The sequence below is a fragment of the Euphorbia lathyris genome, chromosome 4, assembly GCF_963576675.1.
Source record: "Euphorbia lathyris chromosome 4, ddEupLath1.1, whole genome shotgun sequence".
NCBI classification, from domain to species: Eukaryota; Viridiplantae; Streptophyta; class Magnoliopsida; order Malpighiales; family Euphorbiaceae; genus Euphorbia; species Euphorbia lathyris.
In genome coordinates, this window is record NC_088913.1 from 51,041,571 (window position 1) to 51,057,705 (window position 16,135).

The 16,135-nt window shown below is 36.5% G+C and overlaps 1 protein-coding gene across 1 annotated transcript; it reads right to left on the reverse strand.

Annotated features, from left to right (window-relative positions):
• Positions 1 to 646: 646 nt before the first annotated feature.
• Positions 647 to 1,364, reverse strand: LOC136226289 (uncharacterized). Its single transcript, XM_066014677.1, has one exon. The coding sequence runs from the start codon at positions 1,281 to 1,283 to the stop codon at positions 855 to 857; it is 429 nt and encodes a 142-aa protein (XP_065870749.1). The 5' UTR covers positions 1,284 to 1,364; the 3' UTR covers positions 647 to 854.
• Between the last annotated feature and the right edge of the window lie 14,771 nt (positions 1,365 to 16,135).

Consider the following 16,135-nt stretch of genomic DNA (forward strand, 5'->3'; position numbering starts at 1 on the left):
ACAGGCAATTCAATCTTCTTAGCAACTAGGTGAGGCTCGTCTCACCATGCCCTTTAGTAGTTTAGTTTCCATCTAGAGGGTGAGTTTTGTTTCTCAAGTAGAGTATGCAAGCAATATAACTTAAGACTTCAAAAACTTAGTGTATACTTGTTTTGTGATGGAGATTTTAAAAGTGGAAGCTGACACAATATGAGAAATCCTCTATATTGAACAAAAACAATGTCTAAGGTAGAAGCAAAGGCTGTAACATGTAGTGTCATTTAACATAGCATGAAAGCATGAGTGAATTACAACAAAAATGCAAATGCACAGTGCAGTAATGAGAATGGTTGAAGGTATGTAAAATACTGTCATGTCTTCATATATGTCAAGAAGAGGGGGATCATTTTTTTAGTGTTCATTGACATGGTATAAGCATTATTTTGGTGCAGCCTTATGATTCGATTCTGCAGGTAAAGTAAGTGAACTTGTGTCTGATGATGATGGATTTATTGGTTCCTCTTCTATTTTGGTGAGTAATAGAGTAATATTGTCAATTTCATTGAATATCATAATATCACCCCACCCCAGGATTCAAATCTATCTCAAATAACCAATGTTCCATTTGCACACTAGGCCGTGTCAAGTCAATGTATAAAACCAAATAAATGATAAGTTGATCTTTATTCAGAATTATAAACTTTTACAATACAGAACGCATAATTAATGACCTCTAAAATTGAACAATTTGTGTCAAAACAGAGCACATTTGGACCCATCAGTAATATACATGTAGTAATTTATTGGAATTAAAGCAAGCAGAGAAAGCAAATACCGAAAAGAGAGAATTTTATTGAAGTGGAAAACATTAGATGTTAACACTGAGACTGATGAAGCTTAGAAGCTTCGAGATCTGCAGCTTGCCTAAGAAAACTGTGGCTATTATCCTCAAGAATCATCTGAATTGGACTGGAGCCCAATCCATCAGCAATGGCCATCAAAATGTTCTTAATTTCCCCCTTAAACTCATCAGCATCAATGGTGCCGCTCTTATCGCAATCAAATTTCTCAAATATGGAGTCGTACAATTGAGTGAGCTGGTCCGGTGTGGTAGCCACATCGATTCCGAAATGAGATTCGATCAGACGAAAAGACTCGAATGCTTTTCGAAGCTCAGTTCGGGATAATACTCCATCGTTGTTCAGATCTAGCCTGGTGAACGACTCATCCACACTTTTGTTGAAATGAGTTTCATCATTAACGAAGTCACGGACGGTTGATCCATCTATTACCACCACTCCCATCTTTTCTTATTCTTGAAACCGGGAAGAGATCGATAAAGATGAGGAAGATGTACAGTGCAATGCTGGGTGGGGGTGATATGATATGATATGAGTGAGCATAAATACGCGTGGCGTAATGTGGTGGTTACAGATGTTATGTTAGTTAATTTATTTTTAAAAAGAAAACATAAAGGCTTAATACATTTGCTATCTGAACTTGTCCAAAAACTTGATTGGTCTTCTAAACTTTCTAAATGTTCCGATAGAATACTTAACTTGCATAAAATATTCAGTTAACCCTTCAAACTTACATAAAATGTAATCAATTGATCACTCAGTCGTAAAAAAGTAAGCTAAATGCGGAAGATGTATCCACGCATCTTAGAATGTTATTACATAATTAAAAAATAAATAAAAAAAATGAAGTTATTGCTTTCTCAACTATACAACTTGTCTTCTCTAATATTAGACTGTATACCCCGATTTTGGTCGTTTTATTTTTTTTTTGAAGATTCTTGCAATATATCTTCTGCATTTAACTTATTTTTTTTAACAGCCGAGTGATCAATTGATTACAGTTTACGCAAGTTCAGGGGCTAACTGAGTATTTTATACAAGTTGAGGGGTTGTCGGAACACTTTGAAAGCTCAGGGGGCCAGTCAAACTTTTTGTACAAGTTCAGGAGATAAATGATATATTAAGCCAAACATAAATAGAGGATGAAGTTTTGTTTCTCTCACAACAGCAACTCATTTTTCGACTGGACTGTGCTTAGATAATGATGTAAATACCGGTTAAATTATATGTGTGGTGTAAAAAGTTTGCATCATTTCACTTTGTGTATCACTTCATTTCTATGTACTAAAATATATAATTTCATAGGTAATTTATCACTATATTGTACAATATGTAAAAATAACTTATCAACTCACATCAACCTATCACATCTCTTAAAAAAAAAGGAATCATCATCTTCTTTCACCTTATATCTCTATAATTAATTTCTCTCTATGTTTTTGTTTCCAACATCTCCTCTCTCTTTCTCTTATTCTTTTTTACTCTCTCTCTTTCTCATCTCTCTCTCTAACTCTTTGTTTCTCTCTTCCTCCCTCTCTCTCTAGCAATTATTTCCAATCTAATTTGTTAACTTGAAAGTACAAACATGTGAAGGAAAGAAAGAGGTAATTAACGATAGAAAAATGGGTGGAAGTTTTAACAGAGACAATTGGAAGCTATTTGAGAAACAATTGGGAGCTACTTGAGAAACGGGAAATTCTTATACTAATGATCTAGGGCTCTTTTTATTATCTGAATCAGCTATTGACAATGGTTATCGCCATGGTTTTTAAAACTGAACTAGATCGGCTGGTTGAACCGATTCAACCGGGAATTTGCCAAGGTTCCAGTTCGGTTATAGCATTTTGGGTGCATTGCTAATGACCCCATCCAAACCGGGTGAAACCAGCAAACCGGTCTCATCCGGGTTCAATTAAAAAAATTATGAGTCAAAAAATCCCAAAAGAAACTATGAATAAGCCCAACTTATGTTATGTCAGCATTTATTTCCCGGTTATCTTATAGGTCCAGCTTTTTCTTGGTAAACCACATTACCATCTGAATCTATCGAGGATTTGGGGGGGGGGGTGGATGGAAAGGCTTTTCCACACCTTATTTTATAAAATCGAACCCGATATGTGTGTTGTTGAATTATCATGCATGGTACAATGCCAATGTGAGCCAGTAGAAAATTTCATTAATAGATTTAAAAAGATGAGGCATCATTGTCGAGTCAATATTCCACAAAGTGAATTTGTGAAAATAGCGCAAATAGGTTTAGAATTTGAGAATCACTAAACATTCTAATGCATTGACTTTCCCGATTATTGTGAGCTTATGGCGAAAGTGTCAAAGTACGAGGAGCTCATGAGAGAAGATCATCATCGGAAAAACAATACGGTGGGAAGTTATCATCCTATTTCTTAAATGAAGAATTCATCACCCTACCCCATGGACACGTAATTCCATCCAAGGAAGAGCTACTCGGAAAGGATTACTGTAAGTATCACGATACTTGGAGCTATAATAATCAGTCATGTTTTGGTTTTAGAAATGCTATGTACGATAGGGTCAATAGAGGGGTTCTCATATTTCCAGAAAAAAAAAGCATGTTAATCGACGATGACCCTTTTCTCGGCGGTTGCAATGATAACTCTACTTCTCTAGAGTTGGGCAATAAGGAAAAACGTTTTCCCAATCCAAAAACATGACAGCTTCGAGTTCCAAAAAAATCCAGTTCAATGGTGAAGCATGAGGAGAAGCCAATGAAAAATTGTACGTAAAAAAATAAAACCAAAACATATCGGTAACCATGTTCGTAACTACACCGACTATAATTCCAACCAACCAATGGCAAGTCAATAGACACAAAAAATTCCAAAGACTCTTTAAAAAAAGCAAAAAGAGAATTAGAAAAGGAGAGGCTGAAAAAAGAAAGAAAAGTGAAATTGATTTGTAGTTTTGATTCTAGCGCCATTTTTACAAGAAAAATAAAGAGAACAATGTTCAAACCTAAGTTGAAGATTTTATAATCCAAATCAGATGTGCGTCAATCACTTTAATTTTGCTTTTTGATTTTATAGGCAAAATTCAAAACAAGAAGATGTACAACATCGATGAGGAACAAAGTGGTGTAACGATTAAGGCGTCAACAGAGGATCATATAAGAAGGGTTATTTTGATAAACCGAAACCAAAAATGACTTGCCATATCAAGCCATTATATGTCAAGGCGCATATGGATGGAAAACCAATTTCAAGAGTGCTTATTGATGATGGATCAGTCGTTAATATAATGCTAATGAAAATGGTGTTAGCCCTTGGAAAAATGGAATACGATAGCATTTCATCGGAAGTGTTAGTCTTGGTATTTACAAGAAAAATTACAAAAACTTACAGAGTCTTACGAGTAGAGCTTACCCCCGGTATTCATACTAAGATGGTTGCATTATTTTTGGTAAATTCAACAACGAATTACCAAGCACTTCTTGGGCAAGATTGGCTTTGTCATCCCAGCACCAACTTTTGTTGATTTGGAAATGGAATGTCATCGAAGTCATATGGGATGGCGATAAAACTTTTGAGACATGTGTTGGTCCCGTATAACGTGACAAGATTAGTTCCAAGGGGGGAATAGGAACTAACTAAAATTTTGTCCGTTAAGGCTGACTTCTTTTCTTAAGAAAAGGTTTACACAGCGGCGCTAAGTAGTTTTAAGACACAAGCTTAGTCAACTGGTGACTAAGACTGTTTCTTTCTTTAAGTCAGGAGATAGCACTTTGAGTCTATTCCTGAACTCAGCTTCTTAGTGCACTCAACTCAGCGTGAGTTCGTTACTTAGTCAGTTTTATAGCAAGCAATATATAAAGGAGTTTAAGGGTTAGAAATATGTTACTCAGCAGACATATCCTGGTTCGGCCTCTCCACCTACGTCTAGTGCCCGGAACGCGTTCCGAGCTTTTTGAATTCTCTACTGAGCTCTTTAAAGGTAGAGCACGAAACCTTTTACAATAGAAGCTGAGTATACAAGAGTACCTTCCTCTATACCTCCACTCACTCCTATAACTACCGCTGAGTACTATAACCGAGTACTCAGCTTCTCCTTTCTATTCTTCTAGAAATGATAAAGTGTTTGTCCTAAACAACAATTGCTAAGACACTTTGGATGAATGAAATCACTCTAGACTTTTACACAATGATTGGAAATTGGTGTAAGATTTTGCTTTGCTTTTCTCACATAACTTCAAGTATGAATTTGGTCAGCGTTTCGACTAATTGAAGATCTGCATTGAATGAAGCAATTGAGAGGCCTTTATATAGTGACACTTCAAGCACCGGTAATTTCGAATTTCGAAATAACCATTGGAGGCTAACGGCTTCCTGTCATTGTCACTCAAGACGTGCTCAGTGTCGTTGGCCAATGAGATTCTTGCATCTTCTGTCTACGGCAGTGCTCAGCAGCTTTTCGTCAGATAAACAGAATGTTTCGACATTTATGGCAAAGTCTTCCAGACAGCTTCCTGCGCCTTCTGAACTTTACCCAAAGTAGAAATACTTTGTCTATAAGTTAGTTCTGTTCTGTCGCTGACCTGACTGCATTGTCGCTTAACTCAGCAGCTTCCTTTTGAAGCTTTTGTTAGAAGGCTTCTCGATCCTTCTTCATGCTGAGTCGTCATTTCACTTGATACGACTGCATTTTATCTTCTTGGGCCATGAGGTCTTGATCTGTTGACTTGGGCTTGACTTACACTTATGGACCTTTAGCCTTTTTATCTTAGAGGAAATTACATCTTAAATCAATTTTAAACTTTTTTTTACAAGTTTATAACTCATTTTTCTGTAATTTATCATCTCATGTTTTAAATTAATAACATATCAGAATATCAACTTTTATTTTTACTTTTGTCATAATATTCAGTTATCATTTAATATTTTCATTTATTTTAATTATTTATTTTTTAAACTCAAAATGTGTTCACGTTTCCACCTTTTTATGCGTGTTGAACTTCCATCTTCCATTTTTTACTTGAATTTCGTTTAGGTAGTTTAATGTTCACTGCAAACTGTTTTTATCTGAATAAGGGATAAATTACACCCATGGCCACTGAACTTTACTTATTTTCACATTATGGCCACCGAACTTCATTTCTTTCCGGTATGGCCACTGAACTTTACATGTTTTAACACCGGTGGTCACTTAACACCTCAAAACGACCATTGACGGCTAAAAATAAAAAATCCAAAGCGTTAAAGATATTTTAAGGAACTTTAATTCTTGAAAATTTTCGTTTTGAGGTCATTTAGATGTTGTTTGGTTAGGAGAGAGAAAGTGGATTTTTAGAGAGAGAAAGCTCCAGAAAATGTGATTTTCTAAAATAAAAAAATGTTATTTCATGGTAAATGTCGTTCTGAACAACTTTAATTCTTGAATATTTTCATTTTGAGGTCGTTAACGACCACTAACGGTCATTTTGAGAAGTTAGTTAAAATTGAATGGCCACCGGTGTTAAAAAGTGTAAAGTTGAGTGGTCATACCGGGAAGAAATGAAATTGAGTAGCCATAATGTGAAAATGGGTAAAGTTCAGTGGTCATGGGTGTAATTTACCCTCTGAATAAGTGGAATAGAAATAATTGTTTAATGTTCACTACAAACTTGTAAAAAATGTAACATCAGGACAACAAAACTCTCCTAGTGCTGATAGAAACATTGACATTCAGATTGAAATTTAACCCTGGCAAGATCAAAATTGAAAATGGTTAACACATTCATTTGCTATTGAAGTTCACTATCGTTTAAATTATTCCAAAATAAAATTCAAACGATGAATGCTTCAAAAAAATGAAAAGTAGGATGGAAGATATACATTAATTTATCACCAATGATTTCTTTTTATTGAAGTAGAACATCAGCCTTGCTTTAATTTTTTATTCACATTTTTGCAGAAAAACTGAGTAACTCCAAAATATAAAATAGTCCAGACTCAATTTCTTTCAACAAACTTGATTCAGACTTAGATATTCACCTTCATCCATAGAGTTTTGCTCTTATAGACAACTCTTTTTTTGAAATTTATGTATTTGAGAATCATGGAATGTCTTAAATTGCAAATATAGAAGGACTTCAAACTTTGACAACCATGTTCTTGGTGAATGTGGTGAATGAAAATCTATGATTTGGGAGTGGAAGAGTGTTTATCAACCATGAATTACATCCATAATGACTGGTTTTCCAGTGCACGGTTATTTTCAACTATTAATTTTTTTTTTTGGAAAAAGTATTAATTATTTTCATTAAAAAAAATACACAGAACAGATATGCCGGTTTGTATGATAAAAACAGTTTTTTTTTAAGTTTATGACATTTTAAGAATTTCTTTTTGAATTTTAAGATAACTGTAAATAGTTAAATAAAATCTGAGTAACATGTAACTAACCCTTTATCTTAATGTCATATAAATCAATAAACTCAACATTGAACAAACACATTAGTGTGAATAAATCAAAGCATTTAAATTTAATGTGTTAGAATATTTTTTATCATTTACTTAAATAATTTTGTCAAATCAAAATCATGTGGAAAGGTGTTTCAACAAACTCCCCCATTTTGATGTTGACAAAAATATTCAGTGAAGAACTCAGTGTTGAGCTTCCCCATGATAGTTGACCTGATATTACTCAAGATACTCCCCCGTAAGGGTTGAGCTACTGACTTAGTTTTACTTTAAACATTTCAAGGTTTAATCAAGTAAGTCTAAGGTCAGTTTTCAGAAATAGGTCAGCTCATGGAACATATTCTTTTTAACTCAGTTTATGCGGAAGATTTAGATATCAAAGACCGCTGAGTATATCTTTGTTCAATGTGTTTTAGTTAAGAAGACATATAAAAGAGGTCAAATTATAGATCAACACAGCAGACAGTCATAAAGCAATGTAGACAATTAACACAGTTGATTTAATGAAGATATGTTAACTATTCAGCATAAAACATAAGTAAGCATCACATAAATTTAGTCAGTTTTGAAAAAGGTAGATGCATGCATAGTTTTGTATTAAGGGTCAGCACAACAAAATACATAAGGGAAAGACTACAAGTTTAACGAAACTAAATCTAGCAATCCTAGTCAAGCTATTTTTTCTTGTAGTTAATTTGGACATCATGCTCTTTAGCTTTTCCCTTCCCCTTGGATTTCTGCTGACTTCCTGATGCTTCTCCTGATTGTTGAGTTCTTTGAGCTTGTTCTTTCTCCCCCGTTTTGTCAGCATCGGGAGGAGGAGGAATGAAAGTGTCGTTGATGGCAGCATGAGTTAATCTTGCAGAGAATGCCTTAAGCCTACGCGTGCTTTCATTTATGCCATCAAAAACAGGAACACCATCATCCAAGATAGAACGTGGAACCCTGATAGTCGAGGCACTGAGCATACTCAGGATGTATTCTTGAGACCTCCCAACCCAGGTTATACTGTCAGTCAGCATGGCATAGGCTTGATGAAACATCTTTAGCCAAACCGAGTCATAATACTGACGTTGAACATTTGAGTGGCGCACATGGTTGAAAGTGACTCAAGAGTACTTCAGAATTTCATTCGTCTTGAGTTGGTCAGTTTCCATCTCTTCCTTACTCAAGTTGAGTAGACGGACAGCCTCACTGATTTGCTCAATGGAGCATTGGGAGGAGGAAGAGAGTTGCTCATTGGTTCTGGCTTGCTCAGTGTGAAGCTGGTTGAAGAGTTGATGAACTTCAGCAGAAGTTGCATACATTGTGTTCGCAGCTGACAGATTATGAAGTTGACCTTGAAGAGAGTTCATGTGATTGACCATTGTCAACTGGAGTTCGGCTAGCTTTGTTATTGATTCCTGTCTGGGCTGTTGAGACTAAAGTGAAGTCATGACACTCAGAAGATCCTTAAGACCTTTGATTTCTGTGAGAAGCTGAATGACAGACGAAAACTGAGTTGGCTCAATAGGAACTAACCCAGCGGCATCGGCGTTGGTTTGATGGATGTCCTAGAGTAGAGCTTGAGCTTAGTCAATGATTCTTCGACCAGACTCAGAGGCATTCAGATAAGAGTAGGATCCATCATTATTTGGCTCAGTTTTCGGAGTACGAGTAGAACCGGATGGTGGAGGTGTTTGGTTCTGCTCAATATTAGAAGTGCCAGCATGATCAGCGGCTGGTCTTGAGTTGATATTTCCAGCAGGAGCTGACTGGTTGATATTCTGCACTTGTGTTTGTGGAAGAGGATGATCGATAGAATTATCTACTTGCTCAGAGTCAGGCTGAAGCTGACTGATCTGAGCAGGTATTTCCTTAGCTAGCTCAACATGTTGAGGAGCAGGAACTTAGAGCACTTGCTCGGGATCACCTTGGCTTAGAGGAGCAGTTGAGTCAGCATGTTCCTTAGGCTGAGAAACAAAGGCTTGCTTTTCCTGTTGCTCTGGTGGAGACTCAGTGGGATTTGAGAAGAACTTAAACTGCATATTTGAAAGGTCAGTGATCGGATCCCGCAGAGGTGAGTCACCCATAAGGTCAATGACAGGGGATTTATGTGCCTTCTTCTTAAGTCTCCTTAATCTCTTAGTCTTTTGAGGAGAGGGGTCAACAGGAATGGACTCAATTGAGTCAGTAGGTGAAGTTTCCCCTTGATCAGTGTGATCCTTTGCTGTTGGCTCAGCTTCTTCTTCAACCTGCTCAGTGTAGGTTGTTTCATGTTGGTCAACATCTGATGGTTCATATTGCTCAACATTTGCTGTCTCCTCAGCATCAAACTGACCGCCCAATTCTTCTTGACCTTGGTCAGTGGGATTTTTCTCAAGAACAATGCCCTGACTTCGCACATAATGAGAGTCTTCAGAAATGACGACTCCAAGTGGGGCTACATTGATAGGACTTAACCCAGAAGAGATTTTCTTCTTCTTCCTAAGTGGTTGCTCATCAGTAGTGTCCTCTTTTTCTCCTTCTTCCTCAGGCTCAGCTTGCCTTTTGAGGTTTTCTGCTGACTTAGGCTCAGCTTGTCCTTGTGCCACTTGAGGCTTTGTTCCTCTGGATACAAACCAAACTTTGTTCGGTGGAGAAACATTATATTTTGAAGAGGTTTGAACAGCTTTCCTCTTTCTGTCCTGCTTGTCAGCTTGATCTTTCCTCACTGTATTTCCCTTTCTGGTCAGCATCCCCTCTGTTTCCTGAACAGTGGCCCCTTTTCCTTTCTTGGGCACAATTGGTTGATCATAGACCAGACAAAACAATGCAGCTGCAGTAATTTCTGTACCCCAGGTGTGGCTTTCCTCAACCAAGCTCACCCGATGATCCTTAAGGATTCTGGTAATAATGGAGCCTAACCTAAGGGTTCCAGTACTTCTTTGAAACCCACCGATTATAAAGATTGGCATGTTGAGCGGCTGGTAGGTCAGCATATGCCAAATGAAGCATTGCTCGAAGTTCGACGCTGAGGAAGTTGCGTTGATTTTGGGGAAGAGAAAGTTTGTCAGGATATAATGGGCCATCTTCTGATTCTGACCCATGGAAGTGCTGGATATCTCTCCTATGTGACCGGCTGGCTTACAGAACTCAATAGTGTAATTAGTTTTATCTTGGTCACCTGATTTTCTGAGTTGAGCTCCTTCATTTTTCAGCTTGAGCAGTGAGGCAAGGTAAGCATGGTTGATGAAGATATCCTTCCCTCGAACCTTGGTGACCATGTAGTCCCGGTTATCATCAGCGGCTCTTAGGTTAGCGTAGTATTCCTTCACTAACTCAGGATAGGTAGCTTCTCGAGTCGAGAACAGCTCGATCCAGCCGTTCTTTGAGATCCACTCACAGAAGGGTTTCTCAACTTCCACAAATCCCTTCGAGAACCAGTGGGAGTGGTCAACCTTATACCCCCTTACGCTCTCGTAGATTAGGGAGTAGGTGCGTTCCACGGGTTTCTTTGCCTTATCCTGCTTTTCCTTCCCTTTCGAGGAGGTAGCTTGGTCAGCCTTGGTTTTCTTCCTCGGTGTAGTGACCTTAGAGTGGTCACGCTGACTGGTTTCTTGAGACTTGGTGAGAGTCTCGCTATATTCCTGCTGAACCGGAGATGGAGGGTTTTCATCGGAGCGGTTATCGTCGTTGTAACAGCCTTCGGAGAGATTCTAAGAATCCGATATGATTTTCAGAGAAATTTGAGAAGTTTGGGAATTTTAGAGAGAAGAGGATTTGAATACCAGAAATTTCTAAGCGTAAAGAGGTAAAAGTGGGAAATCGTCCACTATTTATAGAGGTGTCGAGTTGATCTAAAGCGTTGAGGTGGCCATTTGACCTCGAGATACTCAATCGACAAAGATTCTGGCATTTATGACACATTCGGCGCATGTATTTTCTAATATTGCGCTTACGTCATCCTAGGTGGCTATTTAATTGGCATGTTTTGCATCAAATTTTGCAACGGATCTTTACTCAGTGTTAAGGATTTCAAACGTTTAAAGTTCTGAGTAGTCAGTGTTACGCAAAGGAATTATCCGTGTGCTTAGTAGCTCAGCTTAAGATAATCACTCAGCGTGTATATCTACTCAGCATGTAATAGTTATTGATTTAGCACAAATCATTCAGCATGGTAATTCACTCAGCATGCATATATCACATATTATACTTGGAATTTCTTGAAGAGGATTAAACATACCAATGGCTTCTCTAAGTATGTTGAATTTCTCACGAGCCAGTGGCTTTGTGAAGATATCAGCAAGCTGCTCATCCGTTGGGACATAAGTCAACTTGATTTCTTCCTTGAGTACATGATCTCTGATGAAGTGATGTCTTATGCTGACGTGCTTCATCCTGCTGTGCTGGATTGGGTTCTTTGATAGGTCAATGGCTGTTAAGCCCAAAATATACCTAAAATATCATATATAAATACGTTAAATTTACACTGAAATCGTGCTAATTATATTCATTTAGAGTACTTTTACGTCTTTATTTACTTCTTTGATGCAAGGTGCTTAATTATTTGGTTAAATCCAAATAGGAGCTAAAACGGATCTAAAACGGAGCTAAAATGAAGGAAAAACCTAAAAAACGTGCCAAGAATACGTATCAATCAGAAGAACAGCTCAAGGAGGACAAGAAGCAGTCGAAAGGCGGGGAAAAAGCCCCTGTCGCGACTGAGATTTTCAGAATCTCAGTCGCGACATACGATCACCAAACTTCGAAATTTCGAAGTCTTCAACTCATCCTTTCACCCCCTGTCGCGACTGAGATTCTCAGAATCTCATATGAGACAGCGAAGAATTCTGCACAGTTTTCACATGTTTAAATCCAAGAAACGCGTCTGTTCGTTTGGATAAAAGCGACCCTTCACCAGCGGACACGACCCTTCAATTACAACCCTTCACCAACTATAAATAAGTGATCCATTTCAAGAAATCAATGTTGGATTAGGTGGATTAAGGGTTATGAGAGTTGTTATGTTGAAGAAACTCTGACTTAGAAATGAGTCAGAAAGTTAGATTTCATTTCTGTGTAAACAAACTTGTTGTACACAAGTTGTTATTAGATTAGTTATAAACACAGTAATATTAGTTTAGTTTCAAAGGTTGATCAGAGACAACTTTTCATTTTGGTAGTGGACTGACCAGTCTCTATTCCGAAGATTCAGCGAGAAGAACTAACGGCTGAAGCGCAAAGAGGTCTGACAAGCCTACGGAGTTTGAGGGAAAGATTGACAACCCGGATCTCAAAGTTTTCGTCACAATGCTATCCATGTTTCTACTTCTCTGTGAACTTGTGAAGATTCACATTTCATTAATGATATATTTATTTTATTCAATACATTCTTCCTGTTGTTACTTTGATATTGTTCTGACAAAATGATTTTCAAAGTGATAAATTGGTGTTTTTTTATTAAAACGTTTTATACTATCTTATTCATATAGAAACTTTGTTGAACACTTGAAAGAATTAGTTTTTACGGATGATATGATCGCTAGCGTGGCTTATCGGATATAAAATACTAATTTGATTAAGGTAGAAATCTGCTCCGAACCAGAGAGATTTCTACGGTTCAAAGCCATTTAATTGCATAAATTCCTATATTATTACATGTCCATAATCCTACCAAAGCTATAGTTGATTTTCGCTTAATGAAAATAAGTTTTATACCTTCTATTTATCCCAATTATGGAAGTATCTGTCTTGTAATCAAAATCTCAAGACGGAATTGTTCTCTAAATTCAATATAATATTCTTATCTAATCCTAATTTATCCGAACCAATTCAATCAATTAAACGATTTTCTTTTGTTAAACCTAAAGACGTGAATAAAACTGAATTCAATAAGTTTTTTAGTTAAAAAGCGTTCCCTGTGGGTTCGATATCAACAAGTTTTTGGCGCCGTTGCCGGGGAATGCCAAATTTTTAACAAAAATTTATGTTTTTCGTGTTTTATTTCGAACCTTGGTTTATAGTATATGTATTTATTTATTTTATAGTTTTTATTTATTGAGGATGGTCACTAGGACTAAATCCTCGTTGTTATTTAACGTTTGCATTTAGATGTTTGCAGATAAAAAAAAAATCCAAGTTTTTTCAAAGATAAACTGGAGATTTGATTATCAATAAAATTCACAGAAGGAGTCTACAGAAAAGAAATTCGGCTCGCAGATACATCAGAAGGGAAAGAAAATTTTATGAAACAGGATGTCAGACGTGACAGATGATTTTTCCAGAAAATTTACCTCTTCCCAAACACATTTACCTCTTTTCTATACACTAACCCTTTACCAAAATATCACATCTCTTTGTAAAAAAATTATTCAAATCCTACATTACATATCCAAATAATTTCTTCTTTTATCATATAATTTCCTTAAACACCTACATTTATCTCTCTAAGAAACAGCCGATCAACTCTTCTCAGACAGATATATCAGTAAGTAGGAATGAGGAATACAGTCAATGAAATTATCTTATCCATCAGGAAGGAATTGTCTACTTTTAGTATAGTTTTGAAAGTTTCATGTGCGTAGTTTTTGTTCATGCACAGAATTAGAAGTTCAGGCATTTAACCGAAATCAGTAGATCCTTAAATTGAGAAAACGTAAAAAAAAACATCTTATTCCAGGTAAGTTAGAATGGACAGGACCATTATTTTAAATCGGTCCAGGTAATTAATTTTGTCCATAATTTTGATTCTCCTTGAGGATTCTTAAGGTTTATCACATTTTTTTAGTTCTTTTTACTTTTTGTATTTTAATCTTTACATTTTCATTTTTAGTTAAAGTTATATATTCATTTTTAGTTTAGTAATAATGGTTAGTTTAGAAATAAAAAATTTGTGATCATTGAACGATATTGAAAATATGCTATGTATCTTAAATATTTGTAATTTATGAGGAAAGTGTCTTTAGATTTAAAGAAATCTCAATTGAATTAAAATCACACATAATTTAAGTTTCTGATGGTATAGAGATTTTTAAACAAATCTCTACAGTGATTTTTATTTGACGTTTACAAATTTCTGAACTTACTGAGAATTTTTAATTCTCAACTTAGATTTTAAAATTCTCTATAGAACTAGGGAGGACCTATGCAAAGCATTCCTTGCCAATGGGCAGGATGTGTCGCGACTATGACGGGATTTAGCTGGGTTTTTTTTTCAATTACTCCTATTCCTACTCTAATTGATTACCTATTACTCTATCCTAATCAATACCTATTACTTACACTTATTTATATCACCTCTATTTACACCAATCACTCATCTTTTACTCTTCCCAACACAACGATTCACTCACCTTCCCCATAAATCTTTACCCTATTCATCTTCTTCTTCCCTAAATCACCACCATTATCTTTTACTCTTCCTTTCATTCTTTCAAATTTCTTCATCTCTTTCACCAAATTTCACAAACAAAAATGCCTAGACAAAAGACCGTTGCTAACAAAACCAAAGCCTCCGAGATCACTAGATTACGCGTTCAATATGGAGCACCGTTCGATATTGCGACGGAGGTTGAAGGACGAAAATTTCGCCGTTTTTCTAATAGAGAAGTGGTGTTCATCGACATGCCTTTTCTCGACACCGAAACGGTAAACATATTTTCTTTTACCGACCGTATTGATGAATATCTGTCCGTTCTTGGTTGGACACGATTTGCTAGTATGCGTTTTCCTAGTACTAAATCGCATATTTTGGAATTTTTGGTAACTCTAACTTATGATAAGAAGAAAGGTATTATCTCTTTTCGAAATAATGGGATTCGTTTTGAAGTCGGGTATGCGGCAATGCACCGTTGGTTTGGTTTTCCTACTAGAGATTTTTACTCTAAACCAAAGAAGTTTGATGCACACACGGTTTGGCAATCTTTAACCGGCCTAGATGTTTTTCATTCGAAGAACACGTCTAGCAAATTAATTAAGGATAATTGTATCTTTTTCTTTCACAAATTTTTATCCTTTTCTTTTTTTGGTCGGGTTGAAAGTTCAAAGGTGCAAGTCCGTGATTTGTTTGTGCTAGATTGCATTTTTAAGAATTTGACCATTGATAGTATTGAGATGATATTTACTAATTTAGTTCGAGCTTCCAAGTCCCGTAATAAGCAAGTGCCAATGGGTAATTTAATTATCGGCATTGTTTTGAGTGCTCGGGGTGAATTAGCGGATTATCAAAATATGCCTCATGTTGGTTTACCTTCCTTAGATATCACGACACTTCAAAGAGCCAATTTATTGAAGAAAATGGGACCGCCCGCCTTTATCTCTTATGAAGATCGTACAAGACGTGTTTTTGCTACCTTGGGTGGTGCAGCTTCAAGTTCTCAAGGTTTGGGTACCCAAGATGATGATGAAGAAGATAATGAGGAATTTGATGAAGATGAGGAGGAGGAGAATGTTGATGCCAATGCACAAGAGCAAGCAAATGAAGACCCAAATGTTGAAGAACAAGTTGGATGGCAACGTGTTTTGACACAGATGAACGAGCATAACCGTCACATGAATTTGCGGTTAGATGAAGTCGTTGCCAACAATACCGAAATGAGTTCGAGGATAAACACGGTGGATGCCAATATCACTACTTTGAGACGTGAGCACAAATCTACTCGTCTCCGGTTGCTATCTTTCTTCCGACGCCAAGGAGTTGAGACTACGCCTTCTCCACCGAGTTCACCTTGATAGGTTTTATCCTTTTTATCTTTTAACTCATTTTCGTTATTATGTTTTGTTAAGTTTGGTACAATATTTCTAATTATGTTTGGTACAATTATCTTTATTATTATGTTTTGAATATTATCGTACCATATTTTTAATTCCCATTCGTATGATTTAATTTCGTACTATTTTTCGTGT